The 19,864-nt window shown below is 45.4% G+C and overlaps 1 protein-coding gene across 4 annotated transcripts in view; it reads left to right on the plus strand.

Moving 5' to 3' along the window:
• The window catches only part of GSK3B (glycogen synthase kinase 3 beta), a 176,349-nt gene that overhangs the window by 152,814 nt on the left and 3,671 nt on the right, over positions 1 to 19,864 (plus strand). For all 4 annotated transcript variants that reach the window (XM_081086889.1, XM_081086888.1, XM_081086887.1 and 1 more), the window contains one exon: positions 2,424 to 2,522. In XM_081086889.1, the coding sequence (XP_080943015.1) occupies positions 2,424 to 2,522 (99 nt within the window). The remainder of the gene's footprint in view (positions 1 to 2,423; positions 2,523 to 19,864) is intronic.

Here is a 19,864-nt window from a genome sequence, read left to right on the forward strand (position 1 = left end):
TGAATGGCGGAACGACTGGTTGCTATGACACACACTGACCACCAGGGGGCAGTAGCTGCCCCCTGGTGGTCAGTGCTCTCCCACAGGGGGAGCACCGCTCAGTCAGAAGCCGGGCTCATGGCTGCTGAGTGCAGCAGCTGTGGCAGGAGCCTCTCCCGCCTTCGTGACAACACTAAGGATGTCCGACTGATGGCTTAGGCCCAACCCTGGGGAGCAGGCCTAAGCCGTCCAGTGAGAAGGCGCAGGCCAGGCTGAGGGACAATCCCCACCCCAAGTGCATGAATTTCATGCATCAGGCCTCTAGTCTATACTAATAAAAGAGTAATATGCTGCCCTAACTGGTTTTGCTCAGTGGATAGAGCGTCAACCTGCTAACTCAAGGGTCCCAGGTTCGATTCCGGTCAAGGGCATGTACCTTGGTTGCGGCACATCCCCAGTAGGGATTGTGCAGGAGGCAGCTGATCGATTTTTCTCTCTCATTGATGTTTCTAACTCTCCATCCCTCTCCCTCCCTCTCTGTAAAAAATCAATAAAATAGAGTAATATGCTAATTAGACCGGGAGACCTTCCGGAGACCTCTGGACAAAGCCAGGGGCTTGGCTGGCTTGCAAACCACACCAGGCCCCTCGCCCAGGCCAGCCATGCCCCCCAGCAGGGACCCCCACCCTGATGGGGCATGGCTGACCTGCAAACCGCCCCAGCCCCTCACCCAGGCTGGCACTGCCCCAGTGGGGACCCCCACCCCGATGGGGGCGTGGCTGGCCTGCAAACCGCCCCAGGCCCCTTGCCCAGGCTCCTCAAGGGGCCCCCCACCCTGATCCGGGACCTGCTTCAGGGCAGACCAGCCAACCCCCACCCATGCACCAGGCCTCTAGCTTAAGGGTAATATGCTAATTAGACTGGACATCCTTCCAGACAAAGCCATGGTGGCGGGGCCAAGGCAGAGGCAGTTAGGGGTGATCAAGCTGGCAGGGTAGAGCAGTTAGGGGGATCAGGCCGGCGGGGTAGAGAACTTAGGGGGATCAGGCCAGCAGGCAGGCAAGTGGTTAGGGCAGCAGTCCCAGATTGCAAGAGGGATGTCTGACTACTGGCAGTCGGACATCCCCCGAGGGGTCCCGGGTTAGAAATTGTGCAGGCCAGGCTAAGAGACACTTTCCTCTCCCGTGCACAAATTTTGTGCACCGGGCCTCTAGTAAGACCTAAAACCATTGCCGAAACCGGTTTGGCTCAGTGGATGGAGCGTCGGCCTGCGGACTGAGAGGTCCCAGGTTCGATTCCAGTCAAGGGCATGTACCTGGGTTGTGGGCACATCCCCAGTGGGAAATGTGCAGGAGGCAGCTGATCGATGTTTCTCTCTCATTGATGTTTCTAACTCTCTATCTCTCTCCCTTCCTCTCTGTAAAAAATCAATAAAATATATTAAAAAAAAAAAAGACCTAAAACCATCGTGACCCCTCAAGTAGGCATACAGATACACAGAAAGATAGATGATCTAGTAAAAGAGGGTAAACAAATGGGCAACATGGACCATGAGTAAAGTGACCACAAACCCTGATAATGAGTTTATTTTAAAGTTTATCTTAAAAGAAACTTTGTCCAAAAGTCTTATATTAAAATCCCTGGTCATATGTTCTTATTTTCAAATGTTGGGCATTTGGTCATAGAAATCTTTTAATTTAAAAGTGCCTGTATCCTGAATATGTTGAATGCCTTTCGTGCCAATTTGTTTGTCTAGTTGTCTTTCCATTTTCTATTTCTGTTGATCAGACATAGACAGTTAACGTTTTCTCTCTGTGTATCCTGGGACCTAACACACTGTTTCATGTTCAATATTTTTCAATGGATAGATGGATTTTAAAGAAGCCTTTCTATTTTAGCAGATTTTTATCGTAATTGCGATGGTAAATCTGACTTTTAAGTTACTGAGAATACTACATCCTGTATTCATTTTTATTCCATTTTCATCCCAGCCGTGGCAGTTGGGATTCTCTTTCTTTGCTAGGTATAAGATTGCGTTTAAAATTGATCTATGCTGTTTTATTTCATGAACTATAGTCATATTCTTTTTTTCTCTGGCACCATCACCCTCAATTCCTTAGTCAAATATTATCAGAGTAATTTGGGAAAATCTAGTATATTTAAGTTATTAAAAGATGGAAATAGATCTTATTGATATGCTTAATCTCAAACTTTTGGCCAGTGCTTCTCCCAGATATCTTGAATTCTCAGGCATATTCTAATTTTAGCAGATAGTGTCTTGGTTTCTCTGTAGCTCATTTAGTTTCAGGCATAGGTTTATCACATCTTTTTTTTTCTGTTAAACTAGTGTTTTACTGTAGTATCACATATTGTTACCAATAAAGTTGTTTCACATACAAAGTTAAAAGTGAGCTCTAACCTATGTCTTCTTACTATTTCTCTAGAACTGTCCAGTAATCCACCTCTAGCTACCATTCTTATTCCTCCTCATGCTCGGATTCAAGCAGCTGCTTCAACCCCAACAAATGCCACAGCAGCCTCAGGTGAGAACATATAAGTCTCTTTTATAAAAATGTATTTTTTTTTTAAAGTCATGATTACCTCCATTTTATTTCTTTTGATACATGTGAATATTTAATACCTTCCAAGTATCAACAGCACAGCCAAAAGAATAAATGTGAATAAAATAGTGCTCTATTTTCAAAAAGCACAAAAGGATCCCATAAATAACTTTTTATATAAGGTGTAAATATCTTATTATGTTAAATTTTTTTGTTATTTTTAAAGTCATACTTTCCATATAATTTCTTGATTATATATCAAATGAGATGCCAATAGCAGAAAGCAATCTGTACAGACGTAATGTCATTGAAGATAATTCACTTTAATTCCAACACCCTGTATGTAAACTATATTAGTATATTAGAAAGGCAAATTTTTAAGAAGTATAAAATATAGATTGGTGAGTTTAATCATTCAACAGGACTAAAACTGCAATGCAGGTACATTTAACTAAGATTTAGATCAGAATGTGATTAGGTCTTCTATCAAAAAAAACCCTCGTTGGTCTCCCAGGGTACAGCTTAGTGTACTGCCGGTCCCTTAGCCAATTAGTGGTGTGGCCTGTTTTGGCACAAATCACTGCCATTACAGATATGCTGAAAGTAACCAACCCTTGTGTGAATTGAAGTTCTTCGGAAGAATGGCTGGATGCTGTTTAAAATGAAGTTAGAAATGTACTAGGTAGCCTACTCAGGCTCAGAATTTGGAATCCCCTCTTTTCTTACAAAAAGCAGATCCCAGAAGCTGATTTTATTTTCATTAAATCATTTAATACATTGAACTAAGTTGGATCAGACCCATTTTTGCCTAAGGGCATTTATGCTGCAGGAGATGAAATCTTTCATTATTAGTTCCCTGCATTTAACAGTAAAGTCAGAATCCATCTGTTGTCTGACACAAAGTTGTTTGTTTTTGTCCAATATTAATCTTTTGCAACATTGCTAGTGAAGATTAAAAACATTTCATGCTAGTCCATGTCCTATCTTCATTCCAGAAGTCTGGAAAGTTCTCCTTTTCACTTATAGTTCTATTAGCACATGCTACCTTGAGAAAGGCATTAAAACTTTATTAGTTTTAGTATGTCTTGTTAGTTTTCTTATTTCTGTAAAATGAGTGGCAGTGCTCTCCTAGAAAAATTTTATAAAAGCCAAATATGTACTAAAATATGCTTTAAATCTTTTAAATGTAAAATACAGAGTTTTTAATATATGTGTATATATATATATATATATATATATATATATATATATATATATATTACCTATCTATTTAAAACAAATATAGATTGCTTAGATGAGCTATTAATAACTTACTAGATCACAGGTTAGGTTATGTTGATTGTTCAAAACCTGAAATAGACCCTAACCCTGAACTAAATGCATTTGCTTGTTGAGCTAGTTTCCAGAGTTTTATCAGAATTACTTTAGACTATGAATAAAAATAAGAATTATGATTGGAAAGTTTTGAGTAATTTTAAGTGATTTTCTTTACATATATATATTTTTTTAATTGATTTCAGAGAGGAAAGGAGAGGGAGAGAGAGAGAAACATCAATGATGAGAGAGAATTATTGGTTGGCTGCTTCCTGCACACCCCCTATTGGGGATTAAACCCACAACCCACGCATGTGCACTTGGCCAGAAATAACGGTGGTAAACTGAGTGCTGGAGTTACTAGTATGCCTGGGACCTTCAGTCCATAGGCTGACACTCTATCCACTGAGCCAAATTGGCTAGGGCTAAATGATTTTCTTAATGTGAGATACTAAACCAGCCGTGGGCGAACTACGGCCCGCGGGCCGGATGCGGCCCGCTTGAAATAAATAAAACTAAAAAAAAAAAAGACCGTACCCTTTTATGTAATGATGTTTACTTTGAATTTATATTAGTTCACATAAACACTCCATCTATGCTTTTGTTCCGGCCCTCCGGTCCAGTTTAAGAACCCATTGTGGCCCTCGAGTCAAAAAGTTTGCCCACCCCTGTACTAAACTAAGGTTTTTAGGCAGTTTGCCTAGTAGGAGTGTAAGGTTATTTTTACATTTGATGCAGGTTGTAGTAGTTACCCAAAAAATATTTTCATTGCTTTATGTGTATACACACACACACACATACATACATATTCTTATAGCTACTGAAGTCAGATTTCCACATAAATATGGAAACTGGCACTGGACTGTGATCCTTAAAGTTTACTTCAAAGTTGAAGTAAATCAGGGGGTGGGGAACTTAATAGAGGAATAGTAGGCTGAGAGCAGAGCTAAAATTAGTTTAGAAAAATGCATGTCTTGAATAACTTAATAGTTACCAAAGAGGATTTCAGATATTGCTCTGAATTTCCTAGTGCTAAAGTAAATAAATGTTATCTGTTAAAATTTTTCACTGTTCATTAGATTAAAAGTACACTTGTGGGTTAGGAGAAGCGAAGTGTTTCTGGCCCTGCTGTGAAAAGTATTTCTTCTCCGTCAGGGCCTTGGATTTGGTATTGTAAGAGATATAGTTAATGAAGTTCTCATCACCATTTCAACAATAAATGTAATAGTGAGTTTCATGTGGATACTTCTAAGTATCCCTCGTGTAAGCTAAAGGTATAACACTACAGTATAGTTAAAGGAAAACAGTTTTTTTGGGGCCAAAGTAGTGAGAGCCAAGTATGTTATCAAATATATCTCAGGAAATACTGATCTAGATCTAGATGAATGGATTGACTGTATGACATGAACAGCTGCCTGTATTTAAATAAATATATATGTATGTTTATATATTTTTTAAATAAGAATTTGATGGTGTGAATTATATTTTTTAATAAGACCTTAAAATATACATGCTCTTCATTGTCTGCCTTAGCTTCAGTTTCTTTAGCCATAAAACAGGAATAGTAACTACCCACTGCATAGAGTTCTGAGAAGTAAGGTACAAAATGTATAGAGTGCATAGCTTGTGTTTTGTTCAAGGTCCAAGTAGTGGCTACAGGTGAATTGATTAAGACCCATTGGAAAGCATTACTGTGTATAGCAAGAACCAATGAAGTTCATACTTTATATTGCACTAATTCCACTTTAGGGATTTATCTTCAGGATACATCTACCGTGTACAGAGATAGGAATCTATAATAATAAAAGTGTAATATGCTAATTAGACCGACGTCCTTCCAGACGAAGCCGGAGTTGTGAGGGAATCCTGGGTCCTGGGTGCCAGAGGGAAGCCGGTGCTGGCAGCCAGGGGAAGGAAGGCCTACTCTTGCACAAATATTCATGCATTGGGCCTCTAGTAATTACATAAAAGCAAAAAGGAGAACCAGTCTGATTTGAATGGTCAACAGTAGGAAATCGTTTTAATACATTATGAATCTACATTTTTATTAACCATGAAATAATTATGAAGCTTATAGACATTTGTGGAAATAAATACTCAATTTATGTGGAGAAAAATCTTTAAAAAATCTTATGTACCATGCTGATAAATCCCAAAATGTGTGGATAGGGACTAGATAGAAATATGCAAAAAGTTACGTTAAATTAGTAGGTGTGGATTTTTTTCTCTCTCAAAAACTTTTGCATTCTTTTTAAATTGTTAAAATACCTCAGTTTCTGAGAGCATTATAGTTGATCATGGCTCTGACATGACAAACTCTTGAAAATTATAGGTATTACTAGTCTCAATTCAGAAAGTGTAATTTCTTATTTTGATACATGTATGTGTGTGTGTGTATGTTCTGATTTTCTCCACACCCCAAACATCCTCTCATTCACTCCATTTGAGAGACCATTCATCTAAACTATTTGGTTAACAAATCTTGAGAAATCACAGCTTCATTAATCAAGAGATCACCTGATCCAGTTCTAGAATAGTTAAATGTGACATGTGGTAGGGAATTTTAACTACAGCAGTTTTTTTTCTCTTCATTTGTTTTGTATATCAGTCTGCAGGGCAATGGTTCTTTTATTAAAACTACTTTGAAAACTGATTTCAGTTCACCTCTCATACCTACTGAGAACTAATTGTTTATTCCATGCTTATGTATATTCAGTAATTGGAAGCTCATTACTGAAAGAAGGAGCACATTCCATCTATATACCAGTCTGTTAGGAAGTTTTTCCTTTTTTCACCCTAAAATTTGTTCCCGTATACTTTCTTCTACTCAGTGATTCTACTTTGGGGTTACATAGAACCAACCCATTCATTAAAAAAATCCTTCAAATTTTAGTAATGGATAACATGCCCCTCATACTAATGAGGTTTTTAAAACTAACCCTGTTCTAAAGTGTCAGGGTGTTAGGTTTTCTATACAGTTGTATATCACCTGCACATTTTCATAAACACATCAACTTCTTGTCTATATTCAAGCAATTAATAAAATCTATCAAACAGGACAAGGCAGGGCTTTCTAGAGGTGGTCTTTTTCCCTTTGTTGAAATTACTGATAAAATAAGTTAAATGGGACCAGGCAAGGCTTACTAAAGATGATTCTTCTGGTGGTCTCCAGGTAATTGGTTAATCTTCTTGTTTGCTTAGCTACAGACCAACCTTACATATATATAATGTTATTAAAAACTTTGTAAAATGCTTTGCTGTTGTCAATAAAACATTCAGATTTCTTCTGTCAAAAAGGTATAACTGTCAAAGATGAAAATAAAACTTTTTTAAGACAGGGAAATTTCTAGTGCCTGAATGTGTATAAACTGCATTTCTGTAGTCCATGTTAAGAATTTGTTTCTTGGACTATAGGCTCTGTGTTTAATGACATTTACATGTGTAAATTGCCCTCACCTTCCTTGGGCTGCATTTTGTTTATTAGGATTTTTGTTATATCCTTTCCAGGTTGAAAACCCTTCTAACAGAAAAGGGAATCATGATAGGAGTTGGACAAGGTCTGTCTTCTCTGTCTTTTTACCTGGTCAGGGTATTTAACTTTTCTTGATCTTGCTTTGAAAACCTTTTGCTGTTACTTATTTTAACCAAGCCTGGCCTATTCGTACCAATTCACATTGTTATTTTTTATTCTTCCTTGCATATGTGTCCTTCTTCTCATATATTTTTTAATATGAGCTCATATGAGAAAACCCTTTAAGCTGGTTTATTTGGTTCTTTTCCCTCTACTTTGCATTGATATTATTTGCAATTGATTGGTCAGAAATTATTTTTCTAATTTTCTCTTTCTTGTCAATTGTTAGCCTCTTTTAAAGACTCTAGCCACAAAATCATACTTGTTAGTTCTCTGAACTTTTTGAAATTAATTTTGCTAAAGTCATGGTTCAGATTTAGCTGGAGCCAGAGATCCCATTTCCTTAATTATTATAGTTACTTTTACCCCAGAATTTCTGTCACCTATATCATCAGCCAGTTCTTCCTAGTTGGACATCTCACATTTTTTTGTTTGTTTCCACTGATATTGAGAGATGGAATGTTAAATTAAGTCAATGTATTAAATTCTCATTTAAACAAAATGACAATTACCATTTCTTCTCCCACTCCCCAAGTACTGTTTTTCTATGCCACTTTCACATGTGCACTGGGACAGCTGTATCCATATCCTGTCTAGTTGTAGAATCTGCAGTATGTGCCCTCAGGTGTTCCTCTTCCTAACCCTGTCCTTTCTGTTCTCTCTACCTTAACCTAAATGTATGTGAAGTTTCATTAAAGTATACAGCTTAAAAAAAAAAAAACACGGGTTTTTCTCTATTAATTACATAATATATAGTTATTTTAGGGATTGGGGAGTCTCCCATATTCTCACTTCCATAGGTAGTTAAAGGTAACATTATTTTATATATTAGTCTATATATGAATGGACAGAGAGACATGCTTTTATTAAATGGGCTTATGCTCTTACTGTATGGGAGTATATGATTGCATTATATTCTAAACCTGTATCATAATTTATTTAACTAATTCCTTATTCTTGGACATTTGGGTTGTGTCCCAGTTTTTAGAAGTAGAATTGCTGAGTCAGAAGGTATGAAGAATCTGATACATATTGTCAAACTTCCTTCCAGAAAGCTTGTACCAGTTTACACTGTCCATTGACAGTGCACATTTTTTCCATTTCTCCATTACCTTAACATTAGCCAGCTCAGAGTTAGGGTAGGGGGAATAGGGTACACATGTTTATTTTTAGGTGTTACCAACTTAGTAGCCAAAGAACATGGTTGTCTTTTTTAGGTCCAGTATTTTACCCATTTCCTCCTGTTGGCTCTGTGTTTGAAATAAGACCCATGTATATATGCCAGTTTGGCCAATTCACTGACACCAATGAGGTTGTGTCTATTCTGTGTCAAGGTTTTAAATTCACTTGGTGAGTTAATACACAGGGTGAGGCAAAAGTAGGTTTACAGTTCTGAGTATGTAAAACACAGAATTTATTCTTATACTAGCGGCCTGCTGCACGGATTTGTGTACCAGTGGGGTCCCTTGGCCTGGCCTGCAGGGATCGGGCCAAAACCAGCTCTCCAACATCCCCCTAGGGGTCCTGGATTGTGAGAGGGTGGTTCTCGGGTGACACGCCACGGAATCAGACTCCCTCCTCTCTGGTTCCAGGTGCATCACCTGAGAACCACAGCTGCCAAGTCACCGCAGCTTGGCAGCTCCTGGGTTGAGCATCTGCCCCCTGGTGGTCATTGATGTCATAGCTACTGATCAGATGGTCGCTTAAGCTTTATTTATTAACTAGAGGCCCAGTGCACAAAAATTTGTGCACTCGGGGGTGGGGGTCCCCCAGCCCAGCCTGTGCCCTCATTCTGGGACCCCTCGGGGGATGTCCACCTGCTGGCTTAGGCCCACTCCCCAGGAGATTGGGCCTAAGCTGGCAGTCAGACATCCCTCTGGCAGCCCGGGAGCCCTCGGGGGATGCCCACTTGCCAGCAGGGAGCAGGCCTATGCTACAGTCAGACATCCTTAGCGCTGCTGAGGAGGCGGGAGAGGCTCCCACCACCACTGCTGTACTGACAGCCATCAGCCTGGCTTGTGGCTGAGCAGAGCTCGCCCTGTGGGAGCACACTGACTACCAGGGGGCAGCTCCTGCATTGAACGTCTGCCCCCAGGTGGTCAGTGTATGTCATAGTGACCAGTCATTCCCAGTCATTCTGCTGTTAGGGTCAATTTGCATATTACCCTTTTATTATATACGATAGAGGCCTGGTGCATCAGTGGGGGCCGGCTGGTTTGCCCTGAAGGGTGTCCCGGATCAGGGTGGGGGTCCCGCTGGGGTGCCTGGCCAGCCTGGGTGAGGGACTTAGGGCCATTTTCAGACTGGCCACACCCCCTTCAGGGTGGAGGTCCCCGCTCGAGTGCCTGGCCAGCCTTGTTGAGGGGCTGAGGGCCGTTTTCAGGCTGACCACACCCCCTTCAGGCAGGGAGGTTCTGCTGGGGTGCCTGGCCAGCCTGGGTGAGTGGCTGATGGCTGTTTGCAGGCTGGCCACGGCCCCCAGCCACCCAAGCTCCCAGTGGAGGCTGGCTGGAAGCAGGTATCTGGGATTTATTTATCTTCTATAATTGAAACTTTGTTGCCTTTAGTGGAGGCCACAGCTGGCCAGGGTAGGCAGGAAGCTTGGCTTCCTCCATCGCCAGGGCAACCAAGCCTCCTGCTTGCTCCAGCTCTGTGGCTGCCGGCTGCCATCTTCTATGGGTTAATTTGCATATAGTCACTCTGATTGGCTGGCGGGCATGGCTTGTGAGTGTAGCAGAAGTACAGTCAATTTGCATGTTTCTCTTTTATTAGATTACTAGAGGCCCGGTGCACGAAATTCCCTCAGCCCAGCCTGCCCCTCTCACAGTCCAGGAGCCCTCTGTGGATGTCCTACTGATGGCCACAGTCTGGCAACAGAGGCTTGGAGCAGGCGTCCTGTGTGTGTGTGTGTGTGTGTGTGTGTGTGTGTGTGTGTGTGTGTCCCCACTGGGGGTCTGCCCCCAGCCACATTGGAGGCTCAGAGCAGGCACTGTGTGTGTGTGTGTGTGTGTGTGTGTGTGTGTGTGTGTGTATGTGGGGGGTGGGGGGGCTGCCCCCAGCCACACCATGGAGGCTTGGAGCAGGAGCCCCTCTGTGTTGATCTCTCAGGCTCCTGGCCTCCACTGCATGTTGTACTCTCCCTTGAGCTATGGCCAGGATGGGAGTGCTGCTTGCAAGCCGGGCTTTCCTGCTCCCGGATCGCCATGGCGACCAGGGAGCAGGCTCAGCTTGGAGCTGCCTGCAGGCCGGGCTTTCCTGCTCCCGTTTCAGGCCCAGCTTGGGGTTGCCCGCAGGCCAGGCTTGCTTTCTGCTCCTGGATTGCCATGGTGACCGGGGAGCAGGCAAAGTTTGGGGCTGCCCCCAGTCCGGGCTTGCTTTCCTTCTCCCAGAACCTCATGGCGACCGGGGAGAAGGCGCAGCTGGGGGCTGCCTACAGGCCGGGCTTGCTTTCCTGCTCCCAGATCAGGCCCAGCTGGGGGCTGACTACAGGCCACACTTTTCAACTTACCGATGGCTGGATCACCACAGTGACCCAGGGCCCAGCGGCACTTTCCTGCTCTCCAGTAGTCATAGGGTCCCGGCTGGGGGCGGGGCATAGCAGTGCGGGGCTTAGGTGGCACGGGGGTCCCAGCTGGGGGCGGGGCTTATGCCCCACTGCCCAGGGCTGCACATGGGGCCCGGATGGCAGTTCGTGCTGTCCCACCCTGCCTGTAGTATAGGATAGAGGCCTGGTGCATAGAGGCCTGGTACACAGGTCGGGGCCGGCTGATTTGCCCTGAAAGTGTCCCAGATCAGGGTGGGGGTCCCGCTTGGGTGCCTGGCCAGCCTGGATGATGGGCTGATGGCTGTTTGCAGCTGGTCACACCCCCTTCAGGGTGGGGGTCCCCACTGGGGTGCCTGGCCAGTCTAGGTGAGGGCCTGAGAGCTGTTTTCAGGCTGGAGGGCAACTTAAGCTCCCAGCCTCTCCTTTCTTTCTTTTCTTTTTTTTTATTTTGGGATTTATTTACCTTCTATAGCTGTCACTGGAGCTGAGAGCCGGCTCCAGCTCTGAGGGCTGAAAGCAGGTTCTGGGTCTGTTTGGCTTCTATAATTGAAACTCTGTTGCCATCACTGCAGCTCTAAGCTCTGAGGCCGAAGCTGGCTGAAAGCAGGTCTCTGGAGCTTGTTTAGCTTCTATAATTGCAACATAGTTGCTTAGAGTGCAGCTCAGCCCAGCAGCGGCAGGCGGGGAACGTTGGCTTCCTCCGTCACTGGAGCAAGCAAGCCCCCTGTTTGCTTCAGATGGTGGCTGCTGGCCGCCATCTTGGTTGGCAGTTAATTTGCATATCCTGCTGATTAGCCAATGGGAAGGGTGTCAGGGTTATGGTCAATTTGTATGTTTATCTTTTATTAGATAGGACTAGAGGACTGGTGCACAAAAATTTGTGCAGTGCCGGGGGGGGAGGTCCCTCAGCCTGGCCTGTGCCCTCTTACAGTCTGGGACCCCCTGAGTATGACCATCTGCTGGCTGAGGCCTGCTCCCCAGGGGATTGGGCCTAAGCTGGCAATCAGACATTCCTCTGGCAGCCCGGCAGCCCTCAGGGGATGTCCACTTGCCAGCGGGGAGCAGACCTAAGCTGCAGTCAGACATCCTTAGCGCTGCTGAGGAGGCAGGAGAGGCTCCCACCACCACTGCTGTACTGGTAGCCATCAGCCTGGCTTGTGGCTGAGCAGAGCTCCTCTATGTAGGAGCACACTGACCACCAGGGGGCAGCTTCTGCATTGAGCGTCTGCCCCCTGGTGGTCAGTGTGTGTCAAAGTGACCAGTCATTCCCAGTCTTTCTGCTGTTATGGTCAGTTTGCATATTACCCTTTTACTATATAGAATAGAGGCCTGGTGCACGGGTGTGGGCCAGCTGGTTTGCCCTGAAGGGTGTCCCGGATCAGGGTGGGGGTCCTGCTTGGGTGCCTGACCAGCCTGGGTGAGGGGCTGATGGCTGTTTTCAGGCTGCCTTCCACCCCCTTTAGGGTGTGGGTCCCCACTGGGGTGCCTGGTCAGACTGGATGAGGGGCTAATGGCTGTTTTCAGGCTGCCCGCACCCGCTTCAGGGTGAGGGTCTCCAGTGGGGTTCCTGGCCAGCCTGGATGAGGGGCTGATGGCTGTTTTCAGGCTGCCCACACCCCCTTCAGGGTGGCGGTCCCCACTGGGTTGCCTGGCCAGCCTGGATGAGGGGCTGAGGGCTGTTTTCAGACTGCCCGCACCTCCTTCAGGGTGAGGGTCCCACTGGGGTGCCTGGCCAGCCTGGATGAGGGTCTGAGGGCTGTTTTCAGGCAGGCCAAGCCGCAACTGAAGCTCCCAGTCTCTCCTTTTTTCCTTTTTTTTATTTTATTCTGGGATTTATATACCTTCTGTAATTGAAACTTTGTTGCAGCTCCAGCTCAGATGCCAGCTGTCTGAAAGCAGGTCTCTGGGGTTTGTTTTGCTTCTATAATTGAAACATAGTTGCATTTCGGAGCTGTTGTTTTCAGGCTCATAGCCAGGCGCAGCAGGCAGCGAACCTTGGCTTCCTCCATTGCCGGGGCAACCAAGCCTCATGTTCGCTTCAGCTGCGCCACCATCTTGGTTGGCAGTTAATTTGCATATCACCCTGATTAGCTAATGGGAAGCGTAGCAGAGGTATGCTTAATTACCATGTTTGTCTATTATTAGATAGGATATTATTGTACTATTTTCCATACAAACAACTGTAAACCTACTTTTGCCCCCACAGTGTATAGACACTTAAAAGTCAAGCCAGTTTAGTCATTATTTCACCATGTTTTTATGCAAAACCAAAATATGTTCTGTCCTATTAAGTCAAATTTTTTACCTGTTTTTCCCCTACCTGCAAACATAATGTAAAATCTTTTTGAGTTGGTGAGTGTCCTATCAAGACCTTTCAGGTGTTCAAGTGCTCTTTGGTTCCTTGCCTGAAATCACCTACTTAAATTCATGTGCGTTTTCTTATTCTTTATTCCTAAATTGTGGGTTTTTTTTAACTTAAAAGATGAAAATGTTTCCTGTGTCTTCATGGCCTTCAGTTCCTATTTTGAACAACCAAGCCTCTTAATTAAAATGTGCTCTGCCCCTGAGCTCAGAGCAACTAAGACCTCTCCGCTGCTAACAAATCAAATAAAAGCAGTCTTGTGGACAAGCCCTCCAGGTTTGCTGGTGTATGGCTGGCTCACTGGTGTCTGAATTTCAGTTCTATTTTTGAAATGACTAAAGCACCTTGGTGTCTTATGCCACACCTTTTCCTTGGAATGATAGGAAAAGAGAAGTGATGATGCTTTGCTGAAGAGGCTCCCCCTCTGCTCCCCAATTGTTACCCAGGCAGAATTGTCAGAATCATAGTAAACATTATGAGTTCATCTTACAGGTGATACTTTGACTTCATTAGTGTACATTATGATATAAATGTGACACTAGGGTATACCTTTCTTCTCTGTAATGATTTTGTTGCGGGCCAGATGATGAACACTTACTTGTATCAACTAGAAGGCGTTAACTTTTGTAGACCCATAGCTCTGGAACACCGGTGCACAGTGGACAGCTTTTGGAACCCAGTTTCTATGTTTATTTTCTGTCCTTTCCTCCCAACCTGTTTCCTTGTTTCCTATTCTTCTTATTTAAACCCTTTAACTACAATTTATAAGTGTGGCCTTTCATTTACTCTTTCCTCCTGATTTGCACATTTGGTCAGACACATTTGGAGGGACAGGACTTGCTGATGTGTTGGGGAAGGGGGGCATGAAGAATCTAAGTAAGAACTTTTGGAGTATAACCTGGTCAACTGGGTGGGCCAGTTTCCTGAATATTGAGACAGCTGCCCATCAGATCCAGGGCTCGGTTATCCAGGGACTCTTACAGATCTCTGAGAATCTGGGGGGAAACTGGGTCCTTTCCTAGAAAATTGTTTATGTATCATGTATGGAATTTTGCATGTAAAAATTTACTCTAGAACAAAATCACATCCTCATGGACTCTGTTGGGAACCTGATACCTTAGGGCTTCACCCTTGGTTTTACTGTGGGTTGCCCAACTTGTCATTTTTACCTCAAAATTTACACAGAATAAAATCGGTTTTAGTAAATACATGCACAAATTCCCCTTGTCACATCTACACTAATAAAAGAGAAACATGGTAATTGGCGTACGACCGCTACCCTTCCCATTGGCTAATCAGGGCAATATGCAAATTAACTGTCAGCCAAGATAGCGGCCGGCAGCCAGGCAGCTTGAAACTAACATGAGGCTTGCTTGCTTCAGTGACGGAGGAAACCAACGTTCCCTGCTTGCCTTGCCGGCCTCTGAGCCTGCAGTTTCAAACATTGTAACAAATATAGACGCCCAGAAACCAGCTTTCAGCCGGCTGGGATCTCAGAGCTGGAGTTGATACAGAGTTTCGAGAACCGAAACAAACCAGATACCTGCTTTCAGGAGCGGAGGCCTAAGAGCTGGAGCCTCAGGGCTAAAGCTGGCCCAGAATAAAAAAAAAAAAAAAAGAAAAAAAGGAGCAGTTGGGAGCTTCAGTCCCAGCCTGAAAACAGCCCTCAGCCCCTCACCCAGACTGGCCAGGCACCCCAGTGGGGACCCCCACCCTGAAGGGTGTGTGACCAGCTGCAAACAGCCATCATCCCCTCATCCAGGCTGGCCAGGCACCCCAGTGGGGACCCCCACCCTGATCCAGGACACCCTTCAGGGCAAACCAGCCGGCCCCCACCCGTGCACCAGGCCTCTATCCTATATAGTAAAAGGGTAATATGCCTCCCAGCACTGGGATCAGCGGAGCTGAGAGGCCTCCTGGCACCGGGATCAGTGTGACAGGGGGCAGCGCCCAAACCCCCTGATTGCCCTGCGGCTCTGTGTGTGACAGGGGGTGGTGCCCCAACCCCCCAATCGGCCCTACCCTGAGCGTGACTGAGGGTGGCATAGCAACCTCCCAATCCGCCCTGCTCTGTGCATGACAGGGGGCGGCGCCCCAACTCCCCAATTGGCCCTGCTCTGAGCCCAACCAGGGGCTGCACCCTAGGGATTGGGCCTGCCCTCTGCCACCCGGGAGCAGGCCTAAGCCAGCAGGTCGTTATCTCCCAAGGGGTCCCAGACTGCGAGAGGGCACAGGCCGGGCTGAGGGACGCCCCCCTTCCCCACCCCCCCCAAGTGCACAAATTTTTGTGCACCGGGCCTCTAGTCTAGTATAAAAGCCATGGAGCCATCAGATTCTCTTAGGGTTAGGGAAAAAACAGTTGATCGTATGATGCAGTCTTTCTGTGTTATATAGTTTATTAGGAGCATTCCTGATTTCGTAGAGGGACTTGGTCAGTGGTGCTCTCATGGACTTGTGAGCATAAACCCTAACTGGCATTTAAGTTTTTTGACATATATGTACTAGAGGCCCGGAGCACAAAAATTTGTGCACTCAAGGGGGCGGGGGGGAATCCCTCAGCCCGGCCTGTGTCCTCTCACAGTCTGGGACCCCTCGGGAGATAACGACCTGCTGGCTTAGGCCTGCTCCCGGGTAGCAGAGGGCAGGCCCAATCCCTAGGTGCAGCCCCTGGTCGGGCTCAGAGCAGGGCTGATTGGGGAGTTGGGGTGCCACCCCCTGTCATGCACAGAGTAGGGAGATTGGGAGGTTGCAATGCCACCCCCAGTCACACTCAGGGTAGGGCCAATTGGGGGATTGGGGCACCACCCCCTGTCACACTCAAGGCAGGGTCGATGGGGAGGTTGCGGCGCCACCCCCTCTCACGCACAGAGCAGGGCCAATCAGGGGGTTGGGGCGCTGCCCCCTGTCACGCACAGAGCAGGGTCAATCAGGGGATTTGGGAGCTCCCCCCTGTCACGCACAGAGCAGGGCCCATCAGGGCATTGAGGAGCTCCCCCCTGTCACTCACAGAGTAGGGCCGATAGGGGAGTTGGGGCACCGCCCCCTGTCACACACAGAGCAGGGCAGATCTGGGGGTTGGGGCGCTGCCACTGTCACACTCAGGGCAGGGCCGATGGGGAGGTTATGGCTCTACCCCGTCACACACAGAGCAGTGCCCGTGGGGTGGGGGGTGGGGGCGCCGCACCCTGTCACACACAGAGCCACAGGGTGATCAGGGGGTTGGGGAGATCCCCCTATCAGGCACAGAGCAGGGCCGATCAGGGGGTTGGGGCGCCTTCCCCTGTCACGAACAGAGGAGGGCCGATAGGGAGGTTGTGGCCCCGCCCCCTGTCACACACAGAGCCGCAGGGCAATCAGGGGGTTTGGGTGCTGCCCCCGTCACGCTGATCCCGGTGCCGGGAGGCCTCGCGGCTCTGCTGATCCCGGTGCTGGGAGGCATATATTACCCTTTAACTATATAGAATAGAGGCCTGGTGCATGGGTGGGAGCTGGCTGGTTTGCCCTGAAGGGTGTTCCGGATCAGGGTGGGGGTCCCCACTGGGGTGCCTGGCCAGTCTGGGTGAGGGGCTGAGGGCTGTTTTCAGGCTGACTGAAGCTCCCAACTGCTCCTTTTTTTCTTTTTCTTTTTTTTATTCTGGGCCAGCTTTAGCTCTGAGGCTTGGCTCCAGCTCTGAGGCCTCAGCTGCTGAAAGTAGGTATCTGGTTTGTTTAGGTTCTATAATCGAAACTCTGTATCAACTCCAGCTCTGAGATCCCAGCCGGCTGAATGCTGGTTTCTGGGGTTTTGATTAGCTTCTATATTTGTTACAATGTTTCTTTTTTTATATATATATATATTTCATTGATTTTTTACAGAGAGGAAGGGAGAGAGATAGAGAGTTAGAAACATCGATGAGAGAGAAACATCGATCAGCTGCCTCCTGCACATCTCCTACTGGGGATGTGCCCGCAACCCAGGTACATGCCCTTGACCGGAATCGAACCTGGGACCTTTCAGTCTGCAGGCTGACGCTCTATCCACTGATCCAAACCGGTTTCGGCTACAATGTTTCTTAAACTGCAAGCTCAGAGGCCGGCAAGGCAGGCGGGGAGGGGAACATTGCAGTCCTCCGTCACTGAAGCAAGCAAGCCTCATGTTCAGTTTAAGCTGCCTGACTGCCGGCCACCATCTTGGCTGGCAGTTAATTTGCATATCGCCCTGGTTAGCCAATGGGAAGGGTAGCGGTCGTACGCCAATTACCATGTTTCTCTTTTATTAGATAGGATGTGTTGGTTATCTGTTGCTACATATCAAGATACTCTAGTAAAATTTAGCAGCTTAAAACAAGAGTAACCATTACCCTACATATTTTCTGTGGGTCAGGAATTCAGAAGCAGCTTAGCTGGATGGTTCTAGCTCAGGGTCTCTAGAGGTTGAAGTCAAAATATCAGCCAGGCCTGCAAAGATCTGAAGACTTGCTTGGGGCTAGAACAGTGATGGCGAACTTGTGACACGCGTGTCAGAGGTGACACGCGAACTCATTTTTTTGGTTGATTTTCTTTGTTAAATGGCATTTAAATATATAAAATAAATATAAAAAATGGAAATCTTTGTTTTACTATGGTTGAAATATCAAAAAATTTCTATATGTGACACGGCACCAGAGTTAAGTTAGGGTTTTTCAAAATGCTGACACGCCGAGCTCAAAAGGTTCGCCATCACTGGGCTAGAAGATATCTTTGCAGGATGGCTCATTCATGTGGTTGGTGAGTCCCTGCTGTCTGTATGCAGGAGGCCTCAGTCCCTCCCCAGGTGTGCCTGTCCATAGTGCTCCTTGAGTGTCTCACATGACTGCAGCTAGCTTCTCCTAGACCAAGTGATCCAAGGAGGGGGACAGGGTGGAAGCCACACATCATTATTTCTGAAATGATTGACAAGCCATTACTATTCACTGGGGAAGGAGACTACATTAGGGCATAGACACCAAGAGTCATTACTTATTAGGGCTATCTTGGAAGCTGGCTACAACAATGTGTAAGAATGATGTTATACTTTCCTCCCAAAGCTAAATATTCTCTCTGTTCCCCCTCAAGGCCATCCTTGGTTGGTTGGTTGGTTGGTTGGTTGGTTGGTTGGTTGGTTGGTTGGTTGGTTTGTACTGCAGCAGCATCAGAAGGGTGGTAATAGGCATTGGTTTCTAGGAAGCAAGGAAGTCAGTGAACTGTCAGTTCTTTCCAAAACACTTGTATCTCTGTATACCCCATACAGACTTTGAAAATTAGAAAATAAAATAACTATACCTTTAATTCTTAACATAAATTCACTGATCTGTTTTAGTGTAGTAACCCTTTTAGATAATAAAAGTAGGCTTCTAGAAATCACAGAGGATCATGTAAGGGCTAGGTCTGAATGAAATTAAGTTCTTTTCTCCCTTTGCTAGGAAATCTTTTCTGCTGCTCCCTACTACCCATGAAAGTCGTCATCCTCTTACACTGTGCTCAGCTCTCCCACTTGTTAGCCCTCCAATGTTAGGCATATAACTTAATCTTTTTGTGCTTCCATTTTGCCATTGCAAAATGCGGACAATAATTTTTACCTATTTCTTGGAATTGCTGTGTGGGCTAAATGACATGCCTGCAATGTGTACTTATTATGATGTTTGGCACATTGGTAAGCACTCAGATATTAACTGCTGCCACTTATTTATTATGATGGTGATGGTGGATGTTGAAGTCACACTAAACCATTTTTAGATGCCTGTTCTACCTATCCATTTATTAAACAATTACTAGGTGCTATGCCAGCTGCTATGCTAAGCACTTCGTAAACCTTATTTTGTAAATAGGTAGTATTATCGCCATTTTACAAGTGAGGAAATTGAGAGGTAGAGAAGTTTAAGTAACTTGTTCCAAAATTACACAGTTATTAAGTTGTACAACTAGATCTCATACTCAATAAATATTTGTGGAATTGGACCAGGTTTAAGAGATTGTCAGTGTGAATATCAGAAGAGCATTTCTTAAGACTAAAAACTAGAAACTGTACACTCAGTGTTTGGTGATTCATAGTTGGATTGGATGCTTTGGGATGAAAAGATCTTAGCCAACCCTGTAAACCCTAATGCCGAGTGGCGTCACTTTACCAGTGCGAATGTGAAGGGAAGGGAATGCAGGAGAGCAAATGCTGCTTTTAAAGAGTTACTGTTTAAATGCTTCAGAAGAAAAGTTACAGAAATCACCATACATATTCAAATCAAGTGACAGTTTTATCAGAATTTAAATTAATGAGCATTATTAATTGACAGTGGGAACAAAATAAGTATGTACCAAGAAGAATTTACGAAATGTAATTTTGTTCAGTCAGAAAGCCAAGTGGTCCATTAGAGCTATCTTTGAGTTTGTAGGACTTCACTTTTTATTTTGTTTTGCTTTTCTCCTCCCTGTACTTTGTCTTCCGGGGGGGGGGGGGGGGAGAAAGGATTCTTTTCCTCAGC

This window comes from Myotis nattereri (assembly GCF_964212035.1).
Source record: "Myotis nattereri genome assembly, chromosome: 3".
Taxonomy (NCBI): Eukaryota; Metazoa; Chordata; class Mammalia; order Chiroptera; family Vespertilionidae; genus Myotis; species Myotis nattereri.